The sequence below is a fragment of the Aotus nancymaae genome, unplaced genomic scaffold (genome assembly GCF_030222135.1).
Source record: "Aotus nancymaae isolate 86718 unplaced genomic scaffold, 86718_ANA_hifiasm-v0.15.2.pri h1tg000014l, whole genome shotgun sequence".
Classification (NCBI taxonomy): Eukaryota; Metazoa; Chordata; class Mammalia; order Primates; family Aotidae; genus Aotus; species Aotus nancymaae.
Window position 1 is genome coordinate 14956153 of NW_026988425.1, and position 19186 is coordinate 14975338.

At 47.3% G+C, this 19186-nt stretch overlaps 1 protein-coding gene across 1 annotated transcript in view; it reads right to left on the reverse strand.

Annotated features, from left to right (window-relative positions):
- Nucleotides 1-6109: 6109 nt before the first annotated feature.
- ANKH (ANKH inorganic pyrophosphate transport regulator) overlaps nucleotides 6110-19186 on the reverse strand; it is a 174202-nt gene continuing 161125 nt past the window's right edge. Inside the window, exons 9-12 of the mRNA XM_012475254.3 lie at nucleotides 17902-18031; nucleotides 14842-14965; nucleotides 14180-14279; nucleotides 6110-12611 (exon numbers count right to left, since the gene is read on the reverse strand). Of these exons, the coding sequence (XP_012330677.1) occupies nucleotides 12498-12611; nucleotides 14180-14279; nucleotides 14842-14965; nucleotides 17902-18031 (468 nt within the window). The 3' untranslated portion in view covers nucleotides 6110-12497. The remainder of the gene's footprint in view (nucleotides 12612-14179; nucleotides 14280-14841; nucleotides 14966-17901; nucleotides 18032-19186) is intronic.

Sequence of the window (19186 nt, forward strand, 5' to 3'; positions counted from 1 at the left end):
CTGCTGTGTTCAGGACATCTTTATGAACCATTTACACTGCTGGAAATGTACCCAGCAATGTGATAGCAAGAACTTCAACAAACTGCTTATGAATCAGGCTGTCATTGAAAGAAGTTAATCATCTGAAGATGGGGGAAGACTGGACTTTCAGAGGCATCTTGGGGATAGAGAATGAAGTTTGAGTCAGCAGAGATCTGCCTTCCTGTTTGTCAAAGAACTACTGAGTCTGGGAGTCCTGCAAAATGGATCTGGGCTTCTGAAGAACCACTGGGTAGGTACTGGATATGCATTAGACAGCAGTGCTACGTTGGTCATGTGCAGCAGAAAGACCTCCCCATGGTGAACAACAAACCACTTTTCTCCTCCACTGGCCTACTCACTTGGATTGATACATTTTTTCAGTGTCGGAAATGTACTTACTCCCTCCACCTGTCTGAATTATGGTGCTCTGCTTAACTCTGTGGACAGTGTTTCTTGAATTTCCTTTTCCACCTCCTTTTCCCACTCAAGGAAGTGGAGAGTAAAACAGGGATGCAGGTTGTGGGTCTTATGGAAGCCCTTTACAAACATTAAATAAAGAACACCAGCTGCATTATTGTTTATGCAATATGTTCCTATTTATCACTTTGGTTTTGCCTGAAACCTTCTGGCATTCTTTCTGCAGTTTCTCTGAATTTTCTGTCTTACCTCCTCACTCCTGCCCTTGCCTTTTGTCTGGACTTGGTTGCCTGTTCATGTTCTTTCCTCTGACGTTAATCTCTCCCTAGTTGAGTGTGTGCTTGAAACGTCTTAACAAGTTGTCCTCTTAAGTGGTACTGATACTGGGACCCGGGGGAGGCTCAGCTCGCTCCCAAGTGGGTGGTGGTCTTCCAGGCTCTTGGTCTCTGTCACCCAAGAATGGGAGAGGGGACCATGCTGGATGTGGTGAGCGATTAAATATGGGGACCCCAAAGAATTTTGCAGAAAGTGATTTATTTAGGCAGAGAAAAAGAGGAGAGAGAAAAAATGAGAGAGGGAAGCTTCCACAATATAATGGAAGGGGACCCAGACATGGAGTCTGCCTGGATGTTGGGGACAGGGACATTAACCTGGGAGGAATTCCTGCCCCCTTCAGGCTTTCTGGGCCTATGAAGAGTTCCTTTAAACTTCCACTGGAGTAATCGATTTCTTTGATTCTTTCCGACATGCGAGTGCCAAAGTTTAAACGAAAACCTCTAACCCCCAGATGGAGATGGTGGAGCGGGAGGCATGGCACTGGGAAGTTCTTGCCTTTGAAACTACGCCCCCTTGTGGACTCGGGAAGAGACTACATTCCCTCAGTCCCATTGATGTACAGTCCCATTGGAGAGCACAAGTATGTTTCCTTAGGCCCTTCCAACACTGGCTTTATCAAACATTTTGATCTTTTCTGAGCTGGTTGTTGGAAGTCTGATTTGCATTTTTTTTTTTTTAACTTGAGAAAGGCTGAGCATGTTTTCATTTGTGTAAATCATTTTCAGGTCCTTTCCTGGGAGCCATCTGTTCATGTCCTTTGTAGCCACTTATGAGTTTTCGATCTGAATTTCACAGAAGAGAGATAGATGTAGGGTGGGAGCAGCAGGAAGGGAAGGCAGACCAAGGGGTGTTAGGAATTCCATGTCGGGCCCTTTGGTTGCAAGTAACAAGAACTCACGCAGAGTTTCTTAGTTCATAAAAGGTTTGGCCTTCTTCAGGGACAAGAAGAGAGCACTGAAGACCAAAAGGTCACGGGACGGAGGGCTGTTGTGCTGATGTCCTAGAGTTGGCATGTTCAGGGGAGGAAGATGGGAATGCCTGATTCCATTCACCAAAGAGTGCTGGCTCTGGGGCCAGGTATGGTTCCAAGCTTGGGGATGTAGGGGTAGCTGGCTGAGACACAGCCCTCCCCATCCTAACCCCCACCCCATGCCCATCCTCTACAGCCCTCCCCATCCACATCCCCTGTGCCCAACCTCCCCATCCGCACTTCCCCCTGTGCCCACCCCCCATCTGTACCTCCTTCTGTGCCCACCCTCCCCAGCCCTCCCTACCATTCACAGAGCTTTTGTGCATTTGTCACTGGTGAGCAGAACTGGCATGACTCCAGCGATGGAATCACAAAACAACTATTTTTGTCTTTGCTGTTTAAGATGTATTCAACCAGAGGCCTTCTCCTACCGCTGGTGAAAACAACTCAGGGTGGCCCATCACCTTTTTGAGTGTTCTGGGGTGATAGACCTTTTATAGTCCTCTTATGTCACCAAATGCTTTCCTAACTCAGAAATTGGAATATCGCATCTGTGTGAGAGTAAAAGCTGTGACAGTTGCTCACTGCCTTGTCTAGCCCTCCAGAGTTAGAATAGGAGGAGGGAGCTAAGGTAGGGAGGGAGCAGAGATCTCAACCCTCCATAGGAATTGTCCTAAGCCGGCACACTTCTTGGACCCAGCCAGGGCTTCGTTCTTATTCTCTCATGGGGTACTTTCAGAAATCTTTGAGGCCCCCTCTGTCTCTCCACCTCTTGTCCCTGGCTCAGGGCCTTCCCAGGTGCCTTGACCAAGGTAGCTCCTGGGGTGTGCTAATGCTGTTGCCTCCTACCACCACTTCCTCCTTTGCAGCTCTTAGGAAGCCGGTGATAGCTCCAGCTTCTTTCTGCTGGGCCCTGTCCACCCTGCTAGGTGGCCCTGTGGGATAGGCCTTAAGATGACCTTAAGGCAGGCTTATTGATCTATGTAGCCAGGGTCTGGGCCAAGGGAAAGACTTTTGCATCCCCTGCCCTGTCAAACGCAGGATATACCAGTAAGCCCTAGTGCCCTTCTATTAGATTTGATGGGTGAGTCAGACACCAGCCCATGGAGTCCCCAGGACTGAGGACCCCATTTCAAGCTTTTGAATGTTATACACCCCTAGCCCAGGAGGAGTGGGACCAGTGTAGCTCTGTGCAAAGAAACCATCTCTACAAATTCTTTTTAAATATCTACTCTTGGTCCTTTTTTACCCTACTTGTTTTGAGGGATGACAGAGTCAGGGAGTTCAAATTCCTATAGTAGGAGGCCGGGAGCTATCAGGAGTCCCTGTTTTGTGTGGCCACCTTCTCTTTGGTGTGAGTGTTGTCCTCTGGCTGGATTCTTATTTTCTACACATAGCCCAGGTGTAACCTGATGCCCACCCATGGTAAGTGTCAGGCTGGTCCTGCAGTAGCCAAGTGTCTAGAGTGAGGAAGGACCTATCGGGCAAAGCAGGGCATTCATCAGGCCAGGGTTTCTAGAACCATCCCAGGCTGCTGGGAGTGGATGTGTGGGTTGCATGCTGCAGAACTCCAGGAGATGGCATTTCCATCATAGTCCAAGGGAATACTTGAGCCTGGCGAAGGGAGATGGTTCTGGAGGGAGGTTTCGGTATCATCCAAGCCCAAGGTGAGCAGGAGCTCCTGAGCCAAGCTGCTGGAACTGAAGAGGAAAAGGAGGGAGTGGGAGTGAGATGCTAGGAGGCAACACTGACAGAACTTAGAGACTTAGGACTAAGAGGAGTAGGACATGGAGTGGGTTTCTGGGTGGGTGCCCCATGACTCCTCTAGATGGGAGATAACAGAGAAAGTGTGGGAGGGGTGAGGAAGGAGTATGCAGGGATGGGTTGAAGGCCACAGCCCCTCTGGGACCCTAAGGAGATGTTGGGAGGTGACTGGAAACACCCAGTGACTGGTCCGAAGCTTGGGAACAATTTAGGGCTGGAAGAACAGACTTGGGCATCAACGCTGTATTTGGAGCTGGAAATAGGCCCAGATTAGGGAACCTGGGTGTGTGAGGACTGGATTCCCAGCGAAGGTGGAAGTGGGCCTGCCAGCTGTTTGTATACTTTTCTGGAGAGCATGGAATTAAAATAGTATTGGGCAGGTTGGCATTGGGAGAAAGACAAGAACTGGGTGAGATTAGGATGTGGCCTTGCTGGCATGATGGAGGAAACGCTCTTTACTTCAGACCACATGTGGACTGCAAGCATCTGCCTGGATGGTGCCAGGGGCAGTGGAGATAGAGGCCGCTCTCCTCAGCCATGTCCTTTAGACCAAGAGAGCTTTTATTGTATATAAGATGACAGATGAAAGACCCGGTAAGAATTTGAGGTGTATAGTATAAAATTTGGAAATAATGATTGCATTTGTTAATTCTATTTTGGTCTTTGGAATCAAGGATCTCTGAACCTGAGATAAGCAGTTGTTTCGTTTCATAAAAGCTCTAGTCTCTAGTCATTTTTCCTTGTTGAAAGTGGACCACAGTAATGTGCTTTGATTTTTTGGCCAAAGCCCTGCCATGTGGCTTGGAAGCTTAAGCAGACACGGCACCTCCACCTTCTTGAACTGCCATTGGTCACTCTGCAAATCCTGATGTCGCAATAGATTAGAACTGTGTAGAAAAGATCTTGTTCTAGAGGAGAGGAGACTGATCCAGAGACATTTAGTCGCTTGCCTGAGTCACAGCTAATAAGCAGGAGACAGAATGAGGACTCACAGTTCCTGATTTATTTTTTCCCGTTTGTTCAAAGCCCAGTGTATTGAACTGGGTAATCAGTTTGTTCAAAGCCCAGTGTATTGAACTGGGTATTTGCTATCTTATATTGTCCAGGTAAAAAACCTGGAGCTTGTTGGGAGCAGAATTACAAATATAAGCAATGCCAACCTTCTCTGCACCTTAGCATTGCCTTTAATAGTGTCAGAAACCCAAAAAAACAGCTTAGAAGGAGGCATGGTTCTCTCCACAATATTTGGGAAATTCACCATGATTTTCCCCTGTGCTAAGCCAGTGAGACTACAGAGGATAAAGAGGAAAGCATGGAAGGCAGAGATATCAGGAGGCAGGACTGATGGCAGTGGTGGGGCTCCACTGGCGGTTGGGGGTTGTGGAGGAGGTTTCCAGGTGGGAGGTAAATGTGCCTCCTCTAGACGGAGATGTCAGGGGAAAGCATGGGGGTGGGTATAGATTTGCCCCTCGTGTATTAACAGTACCACTCCCCACAGGGACAGTGAATGATGCTGAGGCCAGCACAGTCTAAGGCAACCAGGAACTGAACACACCCTGACACGATAGCTAGGCCTGAGGCCATGGTGTAGCCCATGCACTGTGGCGGGCAGCTAAGCTCTTTTTGAAGACTTCAAAAACCTGGTTGGTTTTAGGGGCAGTAAGAGGGACGCACAGTGGAGATAGGACTGAGATCTGGAATTTTAACAAAAGAACAGTAAGGAAGGAAATAGGCAATCCCTAGTGAGTCTGTAGGATGCCTAGAATCTTACTGACTACAGGTATGTAATGAAACACTTTTTACAATGTCTTATGAGGAGCTAAAAAAATTAGAGCCATCTTTGAGATTAAAAAGTGATGCTTTAAGAAAAGAGGGACGCTGGCCAGGCACAGTGGCTCATGCCTGTAATCCCAGCACTTTGGGAGGCCAACGTGGGCGGATCATGAGGTTGGGAGATTCAGACCATCCTGGCCAACATGGTGAAACCCTGTCTCTATTAAAAATACAAAAATTAGCTGGTTGTGGTGGCGCCCACTGGTAGTCCCAGCTACTCAGGAGGCTGAAGCAGGAGAATAGCTTGAACCTGGGAGGCGGAGGTTGCAGTGAGCTGAGATCGTGCCACTGCATTCCAACCTGGTGACAGAGCGAGACTCTGCCTCACAGAAAAAAAAAAAAAAAAAAAAAAAAGACTTGCTTTTCCCATAAAGACTAAGAAAAAGAAGAATCTCTTAGATGTGAGTAGGAGATTCTTCTCAGACTCACCGAACACTTACCTCATTTTGGCATTCTCATTTGAGGAGGTATGTAGAGAAATTAGAGAGGGTTCAGAGAATATTTTCAGTATTACTCAAGTTATGGGAAGTAAAAGTAATTTTAAAACAATAAAATCTGAAGAAATCAGTATATTTAAGTAAGACAGAGTTTAGAGAAATTTCTCAGTGGTTAGCAGTTTTAGCAACCAAAACATAGGGCAAAATGTTAATTTCTCAGGTAAATTTGATAAAAAGGGAAACTGTAATCAGGATTGGGAAACCAAGTAACTTTGCAGTGAGTAAACAGATGCATGGTTAGAATAAAACAACCAAGAAACTAAAAGCAATCTCAATTGTATGCCAAGTGTTTAAGCTTTACTTAAAGTAAAATTAGAGTACGAAACCTATTTGACAATATGTGAATACAAATCCATAAACCTGAAACAAAGTATATATAAATGCTCTTACCAATGCAAAAAACTTCATCTGTTAGATACATAAACAGCACTTCCTTAAATGTGACATATATTTTATACTGACCTCTATAGTCAGTTTTAATCAAAAACTACACAAATATTTGTATTTTATAGACGGGGTTTTGCTCTGTTGCTCAGGCTGGATTCCAACTCCTATGCTCAAGTGATCCTCCTGCCTCAGCCTCCCCAGTAGCTGGGACTACAGATGTACACCACTGTGCCCAGCTAAACATTTTAACGTGATTGGTTTCAATAGTTTAAATCATACCCACAGTTTTGATGTGAAACTGACAAACCTGAGCTGACAGCCACAGCCCATGTAGAGGAATGATTCCAAGCACACTTCATTTTGTTATAAAAAAAAAAATGAAAAATCTGGATCACTGCTAATGTTCAGATCTGAAATGAAGACTGAGGTAATTTTATTCTTCCATTGTAGGATCTCATACCATGTTCTAAATCCTAGGCCATACACAGAATGTTAGACCAGGAAGGGGCCTTAGCAGTAATGGCTCAAGCCTCCTATTGGACAGATGAGTGAGGTGAGGCCAAGAAGTGTGAGTGACATGGAAGCCAAGGCTCCCAGCTTGAATACACTCCTTAAATGAATGAGTGTCGACAAGGAATAGAATCGCATGTGTGGCTCTGTCCACTTTCCCGAAGCCCTTCAACTAGCTCCTTGGTCCTAGTAGCTTTAGCTAGTTCCCTGATCAGTATGTCATTAAGCAACCAAAATATCTCACTGAATCCAAGGAGCAGCGCATTTTCCACTGCGAGGCTTGTGGATGTGGTAGCGCTTGGGTGAGGGGCCTGCTGCAAGGTGACATGGCCAGTGCTGTGGAGTGCTGGGTGATTGGTGTGGATGCGTACCCTGTACCTTTGTTACACAAGGGTGAACTTAGCTTTCAGTAGCTGGTTTATTCAAACAGTGGGTCCCCGGATGTTCACGGCCCCAACTTCAGGGAACCAGCATCTACCTGGTTGTGATGTTCCCCAACTCCAAAGGTGCCATTTCTTGTCCTGGCTCATTCCTAGGGAACATTGCCTCTAAATCTTATAGTAAGAATTTCCACAAGGTTGTAGTGAGTGGTACAACCATTTTTAGCTGGTCTGTCCCTTTCTCTCCCCTTATTTAACCTAAGGAAACCACTTAGAGTCTTGGAGAGAGAAAGGGTGCCTAGTTCTTGTGTGATTTTGTTTTCATAAACATATTGTAGATGCTAATGTCAAGTCTTGTTAGTAAAGTGCAATTCAAGTTACACAGCCTAACTTAAAAACAGGTACTATATAAAAAACACTTGCTGAACCTATGTGTATCTGACAGCCATCTATAAAAGTGCATGTATCTTATGCAGTCTTTTAGAGACCCTGGTTGATTGCAAAATGAAGCAGAGAAAAACGTTATCACTAAATGAAATATTTTAAAAGATACTGGCTATAATTCTCCTGGAACACTTGACAGAGATTTCTCAAAAATGATTTAGGAGGCCCACCTTTGATGCTCTTCCTAGCAGAAAGTTGCAAGTTAATAGATTTGATGTCCCCTCTTGAGAAGAAAATAGTCTTAAGGTCTCACCATCTCATTTTTCCCTTTTGAGATCAGATAGTATACTATATATTTGTGACTTTTCTGACTTCTGAGTGGAGTTTGGGTTATTTTGATTGCACAATGTAATTTCTCTCATTTTGAACATTTGCTTGATTTTAGACATTTTGCCTTAGGCAACAGGCCCTTTTACATTTTTCTTCAGATTTTTCTCTACATCCTGTTTTATGTGTGGTTTAGATCAGTTGATGAGTCACATGATGTTTTTTGCTGCTTCAGTGACAGAAATAGATTCAAAATAACCACACAGAGGAGTATCCCGAATGGTTACCCAACACGTTGCTCAAAAACATGCTTTCCTACGGTTCGAGTGCTTTATACGAGAGCTGTCAGAGGGCTGTGTGTGAGGGTGCTGTCTACAGAATGCAGGCACAAGCTGCTGGCCTTGAACTGGCTGAACTTGCAATGCGGACATCTCAACACTGCATTTTTCAAAACCCTTCCTCACACTCCATTGCAATTTTGGTTCCAAAAGGTGGGGAGCAGAACTTAGAACATAAAGGATCCCTTTTCCCGGACTGTGCACTGGTTTGATGAAGACGTCATTGTAAGTTTAGAAGTTAGCTCACCTGCAGAGCTGGTACTAACTGGCACATGCTGTCCTGGGCACTGTTGTGCTAAGAGAGTCACTGAAGTAGAAAGATTTTAAATACAAGAAAATATTTCTCAAGGAAATGTAATTACAACACTATAAATACTTGCTAGTTTGCAACACACACACACACTCTCTCCCACTTCAATTTGAAGGAAAAAAAAAATCCAGTCAGCTACTGAGTCTTGATATTAATGTGTATCTAGAAACCAAGGGTATAGAAAAATTACTCTCCCCATGCCCCTTCCCTCCAGAAGATCCCCAAATGGGGAACAAGAGAGCAAGGAGTTGTTAACATTTCATACTTCTTATTCTGAAGATACAAGTGAATAAATTTTCTGACAGTTGTGATATGTAATGTTTATCCCAACCTGGAGCAAGATTAGGAGGGCTGGGAGTGAGCACTCCTGAGCTGGCCACGCTGCGATGCACCCTGGCGTCTGGAGAACTCGGCCCAGCTCTGTCACTACCCTGGGAGCTGCCAGGCCTCTCTATCCTGGACCCCCTAGCCCCTGCACCTCCCAAGGTTATATTGGGAAGACTCAGAGAGTGAAGTATAAAGTGCTTTTACTATTGTAAAGAAGCTTTACTTGACCCTATCTGATACATCCTAAACCAATGTTAAATGTTTCAGTTTCTTAGGGAATCGGCTATCCAGGACATTTTGAAGCCAAACTACCAGCTAATGCTGAAAATCAAGGCAAAACAAAAATAAGGGAACAGTAACTTTGGCACAAGACAAACCTGATGCAGGCAGTCATGGGGCATGACTGTTTTTTACCCAGAAATGCAAACAAGTGGCCTTCCATGCCCCAATTAATCCCAAATAGGGGAGGGTTTCCTGCCAATGTGCAAATCCCTCAGTACTCCCTGAGCCACGTGGCTGGCCAGTCCAGTCCTACCATGACTTTCCGAGCGCAAGCCTCGTCTAGTTTTTTGCTTAGTTGCGCGTCACTGACACCCTTTGCCACTGAGATCCCTGTAAGTACAGAACAAATGGCTACTGCACGTTGAGAGTGACCTCCCTTGTGCCCCTCAAATAAACAGAGGCCACCAAAGGAGGAGCTCTAGCCTTGGCTTACTCAGAGAAAACCCTTACACTCTATTTTCTATGCTTTGAGCTGTCCAAATCTATTTTTCTGCATCTAAATGAAAAACTACTTTGTATTCCTGTATTTTTAGATTGTATTCATCCACAAGCAATCACCCAATTTTGAGAAAGTCACACCTGGTCTTTCCATGGTCTTTGACATGAGAATCTGACAGGCACGGTGCCCTTTTAAACGCAGCTGTCAGCTGAGCGTCCTGTAGTGAAAAATAAACGTTTTGGGGGAACGTTTCTTTGGTCCCAAAAGTCAAAAGGTTGCCCCTAATGACTGAAAAGTGGGAAGGAGAAAGTTCCCCTTCCCTGGTTTGCTCTCCTCTCATGTCTAGCTGGATGATGGGACCCGGTTAGAACAAACAAATGCAGGGGAATATTCTAATTCTCAGTTTTGTTTCAGAAGTTGTTAGGCTGTGACTTAAGCAGCCCAAGTGAAGAAAATGTATGAAGGATCACGTGCTTTAAGGTGAAAGCTTTGAACAAGTCCTGCAAAATCAGCTCCACCGTGGTGGCCCGAGTGTGGCATTGCTTCCTGTGTTCTCAGAAACTCTAACCAAATATTACGGCCCACTGATCTTGATCACTGAAGGGGTCTCTGGAATTACATGTCCTTGTCACATAATGAAGAGGCCCTTGCTGATCCTTCCTTGATTTAGAGGGAAAGGATTTGCTTTCTTGGTTTTTTTTTTTTTTTTTGTGACAGAGTTTTGCTCTTGCCACCCAGGCTGGAGTGCAGTGGCGCCATCTCGGCTCACTGCAACCTCTGCCTCCTGGGTTCAAGTGATTCTCCTGCCTCAGCCTCCTGAGTAGCTGGGATTACAGGTGCCCGCCAGCCATGCCCAGCTAATTTTTATATTTTTAGTAGAGACGGGGTTTCACCATGTTGGCCAGGCTGGTCTTGAACTCCTGACCTCAAGTGATCCATTCTCCTCAGCCTCCCAAAGTGCTGGGATTACAGGCATGAACCACTGTGCCCAGCCTCCTTTCTCAATTTGTATCTTTAAGCTCCAACCCCAGAAGCATAAAAGAGTCACACATGTTAAAAAATACTGCTGTTTAATTTTCTAGTAATGGCCTTTAAAAAAGCTGATACATTTAGATGGTTTTTTCATCTTCTCAGATCTGCCTCTGAAACCATTGCAAAGCAGCTATGCATCTTAATTTTTCAGCACTATGTATATATTAATGGAGGAAAAGCCACTCTGAGGAAGCACGCCAAGGACATGTCCCCATGTGGGCACACCCCATCGGCACTGGGTACCCAGGAACGTCCCTGGGATGCTCACAGCTAACTTTATGCCCTTGCATTCTTTTTTCTATGAGGAACAATTATGATCACACAGCACTGAAAACAGTAGAAACAAAAGGCTTGCGTTTTTCTTTCCAATTTTTGCCCTTCCAGCTTACACTTCTGTTCCCATTCCAGTGACGCATTTATTCCCCAGTTACCCATAATGAAAAATAGTTCTGTCATTTACCGAGTCTTACATTCAGATGCAAATGATGGGCTTTATAAAACCGCTGCAAATAAGGTACAGTGTTCATTGATACAATACGTTTCAACTGCAGGTATGTTGAGCACACAAGCAATCACCGTATTGTATTAGAGACATTTTATTGAAAATGCGAAAATAGGAAATGTATTATAGCCTAAAATAAATTACATAACATATACAGCATATATTTATATCTTTAAAATATTTTTTTGTTTAGGTTCTTTCAGTCTAGGAATTTTGACTAAATCAACAATTTAGTGAACTGTGTCTATAATTTTTTTAAAGGAAAAAACCTGCTTCCAAACTTAGAAAAATATACTGTACTACATGGATTTCAAATGCGTTATTTCAGGGAGGATCACATAGTGACTCTGGTATCGTTATAAAATGTCTTGCTTTATCGTATGGTGTGGGAGGGAAGTACCATAGTACATTCTGAATTACCTGTACCGCATAGTTATGACTAAGGATGGCAGAGCCAGGTGATACATCTACTTCAAAAGTCACCCTACAGCAACCTGGCATTAGAATGCTGGATTAGCGTTAAAGCTTCAGTTCACTGTAAAAACTAAAATGCAAAGTTAGAACGCTCCATGTGACACGCTCTAGCGCGGCCTTCAGGAAGGGCAAGGGAAAAGCAAGCCTTCAGGAAAAGTCATGCGGCAGGGGCTGGAATCTGGAGATGCGCTTTTGTGACAACTTAAAGTTAGCTCATGTATATACACAGTGGGGGTGAGAACTGACAGCTTGCTCAGATCTAGGAAAATGCAAAGGGAAATGCTATCGTTCAGCCGTGTCAGTTTGCTGCCCCCGTGCCATTTCAAACCTTTCTACGGGAGATTATACCCATCCGTCAGCCAGGTGTGGTCACAGGTCTCCATTCCTCAGTGTGAACGGTGACTCCGGGCTGCAGCCTGCTGCCCTCCTTCTGCACGTGTGGAGCAGATGGTTTCAAACTCTGAGGAAATTTAAGAGGCCACTGGGGCTCCATCTCTTTGTATAGCCATGTGACTGGGAAGCAAATCAAAGGAAGCCGAGTTTTAACCTGTTGATTCTTAAGAGCAATGAAAGGAGACAGGAGAGAGTCTGTGGCCTGCTGTGCGCAGTGACCGAGAGGCGCTGGCACAGCCGCAGTCCTTTGGTTCCAAGAGGAGATTGTCCAGGGGAGGAGGACACAACGGCGACCATGAGGCAGCTGTGTCTTTTGGGTTTTCGTGAAGCAGGGGCACGAAGTCAGTTGTTTTGTTTGATTTTACATAGCAACAGTAAAGACCATTCACTAGGTCCCCCCGTCAGTGCGAGCATACCCAGTATGCTAGAGAATTGACACGAAACCTTTAAATCAAGGCCTCTTTCATTACCAAAAAAAAAAAAAAATTAAGGAACAAAACACGATGGGAGAGGGAAGAGATGATGCTGAAGTGACATCCTGACTGTCCCTGCAGTGCCCATGGTGTCCTGTGCCTTATTCATTCTCCTCTCTCATCTCCACGATGTCTGTCACCTCCTCTGTCGGAGGCATGTCCGTCATGGCGGAGTCCTCCCCCTCTGTGGCCGACTCATTCTCTGTCTTCTTTTTCTAGACCAAAGAAGACTCATTAGTGTGGGGCTGTGGATGGGGACACTGCACAGCAGAACCATCAGCAGGGAGACACCACCGGGGTCTCAGGGGACCCCTCGCCGCCAGCTTAAACCTTCTTATGCTTGGGGTGGCCTCATTTCTTTTGTATCTTAGGTCAGCGTGTTCCTTGCAGTTTGGTTGTGTGCCTGGCACTGAGCTAGGCAGGCACTTCAGAGGACACCGTGTCCCACTACCCTGCCTCAGATAACCCACCCCCTGCTGCCCTTTCCAGTGGGGGCTGCGCTCTCCCCAACTCCTCACAGTCACCTGCAGACTGCTTTCCCTTCCTCCTCCCTAAAGTCTCAAGCTTGGAATCTCACGTTATCAGAATATTCTACCTTGTACAGCATCCTTAGTCACCTCTGGGACAGCTCCAGGTCTGCTGTCATTCTCTCCCACTCACTGTCCTAATTCCTGGTCATGTCCCTGCCATGTTGCCTGCCCTTACAATAGATGGCCTCTCAGGGATCAGGCTCTCAGCCCCAGCACACCTCAGCCACTCCTGGGTCACCACAGACCTTGCCATTATGGACATGTTTGGCACCACCAACAGGCCAAGGCAAGGACACTGTCCTCTGTCTGCCAACCTCGCTGGTCCCCCATCCACGGATCCTATCATCCCTTCACTGTGGCCACCTTTTCAATGTCCTCTCCCTCCCTCATCAGCTTACATGACGTGGTCCGTAATGACCATCATTTCCCTACCCTGCTTTTCTTTCATTATATTTGCCAGGCAAAGCCCCAGCTGTGCTGCGGTTCAGATCGTTACCATCTCAGCCCGTACCACTCAGCTGCCACGGCTGGGGGAGCCCAACGGCAGGGGCCAGCCAGTGTCCTAGGATGTATGTCATGTACCATAAGCAGGCCCTCTGAGAGGCCTAGCCGTCACCCTGCTGCCCTGGCCCGTTCACTCAGCCACTCTCCTGACCAACTGTTTTCCCCACTCATGTGTCCTCGTTCTTCCACCCTCTAACACCTCCCTTTTCTCAGATGATGATCTGGCTTCCTACTTCGCTGAGATAAATAAGCAATCAGAAAGGCACTGGCACAAGCTCTCCAACCGCATCTCTGCTCCGGCGTGACCAGAGATGCCACCTGAGCTCCTGTCTTGGGCTGCCCAGTCCTTGTGTACACAGCCATGTTTGTCCCACTGTCCCCTCTCCCACTGGCAGCATTGCCCTTCTGCAGGTCATTCCCTGAAGCAAGCCACAGGCCAAACTTCACCCCATCTTCACTGGCCTTCTGAAATCCACGTCCGCACCTCTCTCTCCTTTGGAGCAAAAGTCTTGAAAGGGACTGTCTCTACTCGCTGCCTTCAGCTTTTCCCTTTTCTCTTACCCCATTCCCATTAGGCTTCCAGCTGCTCTAAGCCATGAGACTAGGCAAGGTCACCAAGGATCCCCCACTGATGAGCGCCACCATCCAACCCTGGTCAGCGGCTGCACAGGCCCTCTTGCACCCGGGAGGATGCACCTGGGACAATGCACCTGGGAGGACGCTCCTGGCTCCTGCCACGACTGTCTCACCTGTTTCCGATAGACATAGCATGCGGCGATGGCGACCATGGTGGATTCTCCCACAAAGCCCGCCAGGAGGGAGCCCACGCCCAGGGTGGCACCATGCACCCTGCAGATGAGAACACAAAGGCGATTTGTCTGTTCAAGCCAAATCAAGGCACAACCGTCAATGCCAAAACCCAGGAAAGTAAGTGTAACCTAGAGACAGCCGAGACCAGCAGCGTTCTCCATCGGCTGGCTTCATAAGGGCCGCAGCTAACAACATAATGTGTGAGGGGAACTAGGAACTCAGGGCTGGGCTGCCTCCTCCGAACTGCACATGGATCCCACAGCGCTTCCCACCCTCCCCAGGACACTGGGAGCTCCCCAAGCACAGGGACCATGTCCTTCCTCTCTTCTGGTTGTCACATCCAGCAGACGCTAGTGCCCGCGCAGGGCAGGCTGTGCCCCAACAGGAGCTCAGTGGCTATTACTCGTGTCTGGGCCTGACCCCAAAAGCACTTTCTAGAAGGGATCCCCAGAGCCTCTACCTGGTGCCTGGGCAGACATCATTCTGAATTTCTGATCTAGACATGCCTGGGGATTTCCCATGGAAATGTAGATCTTAGACCTCTGGACATAGTATTTAAGTGGCAGAAGGACCCACAGCCCCAAATTCCCGGACCACATACCCCAGGTAGGGCAGGACCACGAGGCTGGCGATGAGGACGATGATCCGCAGCACAGAGCTGGGGGCCAGGACGAAGGTTTTCTTCAGCGTCATCAGCCACCCGGTAAGATGCGCCCTCACTGTGACTGTAGGGGAGCAGAGAACTCATTAGCCGTGCCTGCATCCCCTCCCCATCCTGCTGCCTCTGGCCCTGGGCAGCACGTCGGAGAGCCAGGGGCTGCCTGGGACCCTGGCTTTGCTGCTGAGACCCTGGCCACCTCGTCTTCCTGCTAGGGTTCCCAATCCCTGCTCCTGAACATGGGCCCAGACTCTGGGCTAGCCTCCTCACAGCCCTTTGGGTCTAGACTGCTGGGGGCAGGCAGGCTCCTTGCTCCACTGGGACGGTATCTTCCAGGCAGCCTGGCTGCTCCTGTCTAATCCTGTCCCCACGCCCACCCAGCCTCACCCTCTGATCATCCACCCCTAGAAGAGAACACTCAGACAAAAGTGGCAACGTGACGGGGCTCTAGTGTGATGCTGGGTGAGCAGAAAAGCTGGCACCAGAAGCCATCTTCCCTGCCTGTGGTCAAAGGCACAGGGACAGAGTGGTGGGTAGAGGAGGAAACTGCATGTCCCCACTTCCCTCTGTGCCTTCCCTGGGCTGGTCCTGACCACTTCCGCCCTTCCCTTGGTCCTTCTCCTAATAGTGCGGCCTCTCCTCTGGTATGCTGCCATCTCACAACGGGCTGCATGGCTTCCCCATGCCCTGCCTCCTTATTGGATCTCTGAGCTGCAGGAGGGCCGTGGGTAGCCAGCGGGGAACTGTGGACGGCACGGGGCTGGCCCTTGTCAGTAAGAAGGACCTGAGCATCTAGATTTAATCTGAAACTGGAAAGGCTTGAGAAAGCACAGGGCAGGGCCTGACGTCCCTGTGGACAGTACCAGGCAAAGGCTCTTGGAGGAGAAAGTACTCCTTCCTGGGATAAAAACTCCTTTCCAGGATATGCTGGTTTGGAAGGAAGCCTCTGCCATCTTCTTGGCCTAACAGTGTGTCCTGCCTTCCCCCTGGTGGAAGCCTTGTATTAATTTTAACGAGGCTCATTTTCTTCTCTTAGGCAGACAGACAGACCCACTGAGGTTTCTGACCAAAGGAGAGTGTCAGGGTCCCAGGTGTCTGCTAACTGGGCTGGTCCAAATCCAACAGCTTGCAAAGAGTGGCAGGGCCTGGAAGCCTTCATCTTACAGGCAAGGAAGTGGAGTCCAATGGAGATTAAAGGCAAACTGCATACCCAGCTACAACCTGCTCCCAGCTGGGCACTCCAGGCCCCTCCTCTGGTCATAGCCATAGGAAATTAACTGCATGTGTCTCAATCTGCGAGTGCAGCTTCTTCTAGGTGGTGGCACCTTCCAGAGCTTGGTTCACCCTGTGTCTACCCAACAAAGTCCAGATGCCGTCCTGGTGCTGTGATCTTCCAGCCATTTCTCCATTTCTGTCACAGTCCAGAAAGTGACGCTGCGAGGCCTAAGAGCAGGGGCCACCCCGTCAGCCCTGGCCTACCTGGGCTCCATGGCTCCTTTCTTTCTTTCTTTTTTTTTTTTTTGAGACAGAGTCTTGCTCTGTCCCCCAGAGTGGAGTGCAGTGGCATGATCTTGGCTCACTGCAACCTCTGCCTCCTGGGTTCAAGCAATTCCTGCCTTAGCCTCCCAGGTAGCTGGGATTACAGGTATGAACCTCCACACATGGTTAAGTTTTTGTATTTCATAGAGATGGGGTTTCACCATATTGGTCAGGCTGGTCTTGAACTCCTGACCTCAGGTGATCCAACTGCCTCGGCCTCCCAAAGTGCTGGGATTACAGGCGTGAGCCACTGCACCCAGCCCATGGCTCCTTTCTTAAACTCACTGTGGCTTTGTAGATTCTGGCTTCCCAGTTTAATGATTTAGGTGGATCTTTTTGGGAAAATGATTTTTGACCAGGTGACACACTTGGTACTAGAGTGCAAAGGCCTCTTCCCAGTGGTGACTTCCCAGGCCCTTGGCCTGCTTCCCACAGGCAACCACTGTTAGCAGCTTGGTGAGTTACTTATAGAAAAACAATGTAGCTATGCAAGCACTTAGCACATCCATATGATGATACAGACATACATGTGCTACATATTTGTTATGGAAATGGCTGCATACTAATCAACCATTCTGCAACCTGCTTTTCTCATTTAACCTAGAACGACCTCATTCTTGTAGAGTATACCTCATGCCACTATATCAGCTTGGTGTAATAACTTTCCAGCTGGCTTCTGTCTCAGCCATGGGCGGTTCCTTTCTGACCATCCACCATCTGGCCTCAAGTTGTCCTGGAGTCTTCCTTTCTCCAGCAGTCCTTCTCGTTGTATAGTTCCAGGCCTTAGCAATAAGCTCACTCTATTTTTCTTTTTTTGATTTCACTGCTTAAATTAACATATTGTAAAACTGGCTTTTTGGTGCATAGTTGTGAGAATTTTAATACGTGAACACATTTGTGTACCACCACCACCACAATCAAGACAGAGGGCAATTTTGGGTCTACTTTCTTTACTATTTTTGCAATCACTGCACTTTTAAAAACAAGTTATACAGCCAGGCTCAGGCCTGTAATCCCAGCACTTTGGGAGGCAAAGGTGGGCGGATCACTTGAGGTCAGGAGTTCGAGACCAGCCTGGACAATATAATGAAACCTTGTCTCTACTAAAAATACAAAAATTAGCTGGGTGTGGGTGTGGGTGCCTGTGAAGGTTGAACAGGACAATCGCTTGAACCCTGGAGGCAGAGGTCGCAGTGAGCTCAGATTGTGCCACTGCATTCCAGTCTGGGTGACAGAGTGAGACTCCATCCCAAAATAAATAAAATAAAATAAAGTAAAAACAAGTTATACCTGTTTGATATACTTCTCGAACTTTTAACCTACTGGCTAATGTCTTTGCATCTTTGTAAGCCACAGTGAAATTTTACATTTGTGTTGGTGACACGATTGCAAATATTTCCAAAGAAAGATTTAATGAGGCATCAGGATAAACAGGAATGTTTCTTTCGTTCTGTTTTTCTTTACCTGGAACTGGGAAGAAGGAGAAGACCCTCAAAGGAACAACACAGAGTTCTGCAAAGGCAAAGTCCACTCCGATGATGTCTATCAAGATTTTCTCGGACACGTTGGGTGTCCAAAACATCACGAAACAGAGCTGGGGGAGAAAGACATTGAACAGGGTTGTGAGGAAAAGGTGTAAGCGAGTGAAATGAGCCGGTCACGTATGGCATGATCCTGGGAGAGTTGTGAGAGGGACAACCGGCCTGACTGGGTGGCGGGCATGCTGGTCCCAGAGCTGCCACCTCCTTGCTTGGCCCTCTCCTGACCACAGAGGCCCTGGTCCATGTGCCATGGCTACCCGCAGGAGACCCCCACAGCAGAGCAGATGTGGCTTCTCCAAGAGTGGGTCATTTCTGAATGGGTGAGCAGGCCCGTTCAGAACCAATGTGCTTTGGGGCAAGGCTTAAGGAGACTGCCACACAGCTCAGTCAGTGCCGGGTGGACAAGTTTATTCATATAATTTTTACAGCTTTAACAAATAATAAAAAATGACCTGAAAGTATTTGGATGTCTACAGAACCACATAGAATCAGCACACATAATGAAAAGGGAAATATTAATATTTAGAGGAAGGATCAGCCTACGAACCTTTCAAGGTCTAGTTAAGAGAAGAGATGAGACAGCGACAGAATGTGGGACTCTGGAAAGCAGATGGGCAGGTGGTAAACTCTGGAAAGCAGATGGGCAGGTGGTAAACTGATGTAACGAATGCAGGAAAAGGGAATCCTAAACTTGAGGGGGAAAGGGGAGCTCTCTCCCCACCTCCCTTCCCCAGAGATTAGAAAGTGTGGCACCGGTCCTTCCGGAGATGGGGTGAAGGCAGGGTCCAAAGCGGGATGGTGGAAATTGACTTAGCAATCCATCCACAGCTCCCACTGCGCAGCTGGTGATGACATTTCCCCGAATTTGACAGGACGCAGGAGTTGAGTCTCTGAATGAGGTACAACAGCAGGGTACCTGGCATGGCTGAGGGCAGAGTTACTACAGGTTGAGTAACCCTTATCTGAGATGCTTGGGACCAAAGTGTTTTGGACTCTGAATTTTTCAGATTTTAAAATATTTGTATTATACTTACAGGTTAAGCATCCCTAATCCCGAAATACGAAGTCCAGAATGCTCCCATAAACATTTACTTTGAGAGTCATGTCAGCGCTCAAGAGTTTCAGATTTTGGAGCATTTTGGATTTCTGATTTTTGGATTGGGCATACTCCATCTGTACATGGAAAACAGGGGGATTAAGAGAAAGGT